This window comes from Carassius gibelio, chromosome A21 (assembly GCF_023724105.1).
Source record: "Carassius gibelio isolate Cgi1373 ecotype wild population from Czech Republic chromosome A21, carGib1.2-hapl.c, whole genome shotgun sequence".
Taxonomy (NCBI): Eukaryota; Metazoa; Chordata; class Actinopteri; order Cypriniformes; family Cyprinidae; genus Carassius; species Carassius gibelio.
In genome coordinates, this window is record NC_068391.1 from 14,277,872 (window position 1) to 14,284,276 (window position 6,405).

The following is a 6,405-nucleotide window of genomic DNA, read 5'->3' on the forward strand; positions in this document are numbered from 1 at the left end:
AGCATGGGCCGCACTGAGAGAATGAGATCATGTAGAATGAGAAAAGTAACGGTCAAACACATGACTTACAGTCCATTTTCCTTCTTGGAAAACAATCCAAATTTATTCCACTCACTCAATACCTAGCGAGACGGCTTTGTTTCTAGATGTCAATGCAGAACTCAAGACACCTTCGATCAGTGCTCTGGTTAAAGACATCATTCATTCACATCAGCTCGAGTCTTGCAGCTCAACACACTCTACAGGCGCAAGCAGCTCACAATCCTTACACGACAAAAGTACTTACACAGCACGAACTCGTAAAGCACAGGTCAGAAAGATGTTCATCATTCATGAAACCATATTGGCGCCTGTCAATCATTTGCTTGAAACATTGCAGACATATTTATTGGATTTTTTTCCCCTGGTCAGGTCTCTTTTGGTGACCCATACATGTCAATTCCATATACTGTTCCCTACCAAAGCATGTTCAAATGGTAAAAACCTCCACTCCATACACAGAACCTTCGAGCAGGAATCTGAGGTTTGCATGGATCAACTGACCCTGGTAACCTACTAGCTTTCAGAAAATTCAGTATGAAGGATTCATCTGTAAGATGACACCAAGCACTTTAAATTGTTCTCCTTCAACGTAACACAAGAGAGAACACAGCCACTTAAAATACCAATAAATAAATACAATAAATAAAAAGAGAGTATCAGTGTAATCAATCACCAGTAATCTAACATATATCTTACAGATAAAATGACAAAACTGTTGTAACTTACTGATCTAAGATATTTTAAAAAAGCATAAAATAACTGCTGACTTATTCTGACAAAAAGCTGAATTTTTATTTTTTGTAGTCTCTATTTTAATAATTGTATTAATATTAACTGAATATTTTGAATATATATTTGTATTTTCTTTTATTTTACAAACACAAGTTTTTCAAGTCTAATTGTGTGTGTGTGTGTGTGTGTGTGTGTGTGTGTGTGTGTGTGTGTGCGTGTGTGTGTGAAACATTTCCGGAAAAAAAAAACGGATTTCTAAAATATCTTAAAAGGCATAAAATAACTGCTGAACGTGCATTTTTCACTTAAAAGTATGATTGTTTAAAAATAATATATTTGAATATTTTTTTATATTATTCACCAAATGTTTTAAGAATCTATTTACTTTATTTATTCCATGCCATAAATTACATTCTCACTAAAATTTTATTCTATAACAAAATCCAAATGATGCAGCTTTGTTTACTTTCAAGTTTTGATTAGATTTTGATTCTCAAATGTAAATGTCTATACTAAATACATATATACTGGACACACTAAAGTGTATTGTACACTGTTCAAAAGTCAGATCAGATCAGAGGTCAGCATTTTTTGTTGTTGTTAAAGAAATAACTATTTTTATTTATCAAGGACACATTCAATTGATGAAAAGGGACAATAAATACATTTATAATTTTACAACACACACACACACACACACACACACACACACACACAAACAAATACTTTTCAACAAGTCACTTATTTCCTTTATGTGTACACATTTTTCAAGTAGAAAAAAAACAAAGTGCATCTCTAAAACGAAAGAGCTTTATTTAATGTTTTGCTCCCCCCACCACCTCCAAAAAAAATAAAATAAATAAAGATTACTCCTGTAAGGAAATGTAGCCCATTTTATGTGCGGGGCACGACTATGTAAAATGTAAGTTTGGCTGAGCTGATGCTTGCAGAGAAAGGTGAGAGTAGAGTCCAAAGCTGCAAGGCAAAACATCAGACATGAAAGTGCAGCATCTATTTAATTTAATGGTCACTGCTGGAGGCTCTGATGTAAGGTACAGAGGGATGAAGTGAATCCTGAATGAACAAGGGAAGTAGGAAAGAGCAATCTCTTAAGATTCACAGGGACCGGCCTGCTGTGTCCTTGGACAGGGCTCAGGACGGGTAACAACATTACAAGCCATCTAATTAGACCTCAGGTGATGGATGTGTCTGTTCACAGGAAATCAAAGTATGAAACATAGATACATCCACTTGAATACGCTGTTCTACAACACGAGACACATGCAATACAACCCGGGATATTCCGACGGGATTTGCATGACATTCGACGCGTATGCGGAAGAAGTCTGGGAGGGATCGGATGACTGTCTGCGGCTCTCACATTTCCTGTTACTAAAAGCAAGCGTGCGAATAAAGGCGTCTGGAAGTCGCTGAAAATGTGCGAGATGTCACACAAGCAGAAGGTGTAATTTGTGCTAATGATATTCCTAAATAATCGACGCTAATTACAGAGGTCAACCAAAATTATTCTCTCCATATGTCTGCTGTCTGGAAAAAAAATGCATGGGCAAGTTCTCTCTGTGTGTGTGTTGTAGGTGACAAGGTAAAAAGCTGACTGACTGCCTTTGTCCCACTATTTGAGGAAGGGAATGAGTCATGCTTTAGTGAAGCTGCTCCAGCTCTGTAGCCGCCCAATGGATTTTGTGTTGCTCGTGTGAAAAAGACTTTTGCAGGATTGTTTTTCTCTTCACACCTGCAGCCTGTTCCATAGTCTTTCATGTGGACGAGGATGAACAGGTGTGCCACTGCTGCTTTATAGGTATAAAAGAGGTGTAGTTAAATCTAATCATCTGTTAATGTACCAAAAAGCACAAACGCTTGCATGAAAACTCCCTTTCTATGGAAAGCCGATCTAATGACGAGGAATAAAAAGCATGAATTATGTTTAAATCAGGACATGCCTTGTATTTTCTCAGTTTAAACCACCTTTCAAGAAAGAATAATTGTGTTTATTGATTTATGTCTATGTAGGTGTATGGAGTACTAGCAGTCAGACTAAATCACATTAAAATCACCTTATCCCACACTAAAGTGCTCAGAAATCCCTTTACTGTCAAATACTGGCCTCCTCTTTAGTTTCTAACAGCTGTCTGTAGTTTATTTTGTATTTTTTATAATAAGATTAATCATGCTTATTAATCTCTTTCAACTAGTGTGTGAATGTAGAACAGCCTTCATGTTTCTATGAAACTAGCAGCTAATAATCATTTTTTTTATTCCTCTACCTGAGCATGAGAATGTACAGTGCTCTTCAAAATGTACATTATGTATATACAAGATCATTTCAAGTCATTTTCACCTTTATAAAGGAGATGGTGTTGCAGGTATAGGGTGCTGTGACACAATTGTCTGAAGTGTTAATCGAGTTAGCGGTGCAGAAGTTGTTTTGTACTCACAGATCTGCTGCATCAACAAACTCCACAGCTTCATATTTCATGCATAATACATTTGGCGAATGTTTACATATGCTGCTTGTACACTGGTCACTTCTGGTACTGATAAATAAGCAACGTAAATAATTGATGCCTTATTCACATCGATTCTTCATACAGTGGATTCTCAGTCATTGGCTGACAAGACTAAAGGTGATATAAAACATGAAACTAGAGAAATTAAACCTGTACATTATTAGCTTCATTTCCAATCAGGGTCCAACATTAACTTTCTGCACCAGCCAACAGTGGGTCAATTAAGAAAATTATCTGTTTATATGACCATTATTAGTTAATCTAATCTAATCTAATCTAATCTAATATAATATAATATAATATAAACCATGTTGCAGTTCCTAATGAAGTTACAATTTTATTTAGATGCAAATGGCGTTTGGTGAATGTTAATTTTGAACCCTGTTCCCAATATATGGTCGTTCCACCCAAGGGAAATATGAGACAGAATTAATGTTACTAATTTTAAGTTGAATCAATGTGTATAACACAAATAATACACTCCATATTTTCCAGAACTGATAAGTGCAAATGCATAATCTTATCAAAAGCAGACATGATGTGTGTATTTCCATTGTTCCATGTATCAGTTCTAAAACTACATTATAGAAACGTTGCAAATGAATTGAACTATATTAAACAGCTTATTTAAATCTCCCTAGGTGTTTAATGAAGATGATGTTTAAAACAATCCAACACTGTTATCTGCTCTTTTTTTAACGTTTAGAGCAGCTAACCCTATTTATCTTCATTTAGCTCATTAGGCCAGTCTCCAGAGCATTATTGTCAAAAATATGGAGATGTTAAAGCAAACACAATCTGCTTTGTGCACAGGGCCAGTTTCTGTTTGCAAGCAAAGCACAGTAGGATTTTTTTTATTCTACATCATCGCAGACATTAAATCCCACGGTTCCACCTCCAAGCCTGTGGGTAATTAAACATTTTAAATGCAACCCAAATTGCATATCTTTCTGCCTTCGGTTCAGGGGTCACTTGAACCATTACTAGCTCTTCATGAACATTATCTTGCGATCCTCAGTAATTAGAGTGTTCTGCCTTATCTGCACATTAAAAAGACTGCATTGCAGCGCACCATCGTTTAGTACTTCAAACACACAGCTCAAGAGATTATCAAAGGAGAAGCCTTGAACAGCTTATTAATGTGGCCAAACAAACCTCTTTAATAAAGCGGTTTAATCCCTACTAAAGAGCAAAGCGCTACTCACGGTCACTGCAGAGGGGACCTCCGTATGTCGTCATGGTGCAGTCGCAGGTAAACCCCTCCCACTGCTGCAGACACACGCCCTGATTGGAGCAGGAGTCCTCGGTGCAGGTTGTGCCAGGGCCGGCTGAAACCAATTATAATCACCATAAATCACATATACTATCATCATGTCCATACTGACACAAGTGTCTAAGCTCAGAACCTCACAATGGTACGGTGTACATTTTAAATGACTTTTTGTCCGAGTCCGTTTCGTCTATTGACTTTTTGTCCGAGTCCGTTTCGTCTATTGACTTTTTGTCCGAGTCCATTTCGTCTGATGCCTTTTTGTCCGAGTCCGTTTCGTCTGATGCCTTTTTGTCCGAGTCAGTTTCGTCTGACGGCTTTTTGTCCGAGTCCGTTTCGTCTGATGCCTTTTTGTCCGAGTCCGTTTCGTCTGATGACTTTTTGTCCGAGTCAGTTTCGTCTGATGCCTTTTTGTCCGAGTCCGTTTCGTCTGATGCCTTTTTGTCCGAGTCAGTTTCGTCTGACGCCTTTTTGTCCGAGTCCGTTTCGTCTGATGCCTTTTTGTCCGAGTCCGTTTCGTCTGATGACTTTTTGTCCGAGTCAGTTTCATCTGATGACTTTTTGTCCGAGTCCGTTTCGTCTGATGCCTAATGTTAATTGTATGAGACCTGAGACCTGACACCTGACGTTGTTTTTCCTGAGACCTGAAGCTTTTCAGTCTGAGGCATGACGCCTTTTCATTTAATGACTGAGGTCTGATGATGTCCTAAAATGTATATATATATATATATATATACTGTACATAATAAATAAACAAATATTATACATATTATACATTATGCATTATAAAAAAGTCCAAGGTTTTTCACATTTGGACATTATAATTAATAATAATAATAATAAAGATAACTTAATAGATAGATAAAAGATAAATAATAATAACAGTAGACTTTTTTTTTTACAGAACCTGTTTTTATTTTATTATTATTATTTTTTTATTAACTAAAACAATAATAAAGGTGTCTAATAATTTGTACAAGAACCCTCTCTTTTAAAAATATCTATTTTTTCTATTTTCTTCTAAGGCTTATGATTTAGCCCCAACCAAAGAGCAATCAGATTATTTCATGAGGTTCTTCCAGCTTTCCAAGATGGTTTCCTTTGATCAAATAAATAAAAAGTTTAACTTAATTTAAAACAAAGAATATATAATAATAATACAATGTAAAAAAAAATTAAAATCAAATAAGTATATATAATGTATAATGTTATATGTAATAGTTTTATTACAATATGAAACTAGACTAATGGGAAAGTACAAAATTGACACGAGTGGCATGATGTGCGCATGTTTCTTGGCACATGGAAGTGGTGTATTTTGACTTGTGTACATTGTTATGATGTCCCTTGAAAGGCTCAGAGCAGCAGTACACACTAACCTTCACATCCTCGCTCCACTTGCCCCACACGGTGCAAAGCATCTGCCACCAGGTCAGGAAGCCTGCCGTTCAGGTCAATTGAGGCCAGGCAGCCCTGATAGCCATCCCGTGATGCTATGAGCTTGGGCAGACTGTTGTACATGCTCTTCCCAATACCTCCAATGTACAGCTCTCCTAAAAAACACACACACAGAAAACATACACCGTTATCAACACATATCATAATCAGGTTCATTCAGCCGATTTCTTCGTCAAATTCAGCTGATTCTCCATCTGGGGTTGAATATCGGTCTTTAAAATAAGGCAGAAATCAATGATGATAGTGTTACATTTAAATGATGTTCTTCATGTTGATTGGAGCTTCAGAAGTGTGATCCTGTGGTACTCTAACATGAGCTGAATATATGTGGTTCTCTTTTCGGCTAATTCCCTGCTGATGACGGCTAATTCCAAT

At 36.7% G+C, this 6,405-nt stretch overlaps 1 protein-coding gene across 7 annotated transcripts in view; it reads right to left on the minus strand.

Annotated features, from left to right (window-relative positions):
• The window catches only part of LOC127941558 (neurexin-2-like), a 357,596-nt gene that overhangs the window by 187,412 nt on the left and 163,779 nt on the right, over positions 1 to 6,405 (minus strand). For all 7 annotated transcript variants that reach the window (XM_052536723.1, XM_052536721.1, XM_052536726.1 and 4 more), the window contains 2 exons: positions 5,952 to 6,125; positions 4,508 to 4,630 (listed from right to left, as the gene is read on the minus strand). In XM_052536723.1, the coding sequence (XP_052392683.1) occupies positions 4,508 to 4,630; positions 5,952 to 6,125 (297 nt within the window). The remainder of the gene's footprint in view (positions 1 to 4,507; positions 4,631 to 5,951; positions 6,126 to 6,405) is intronic.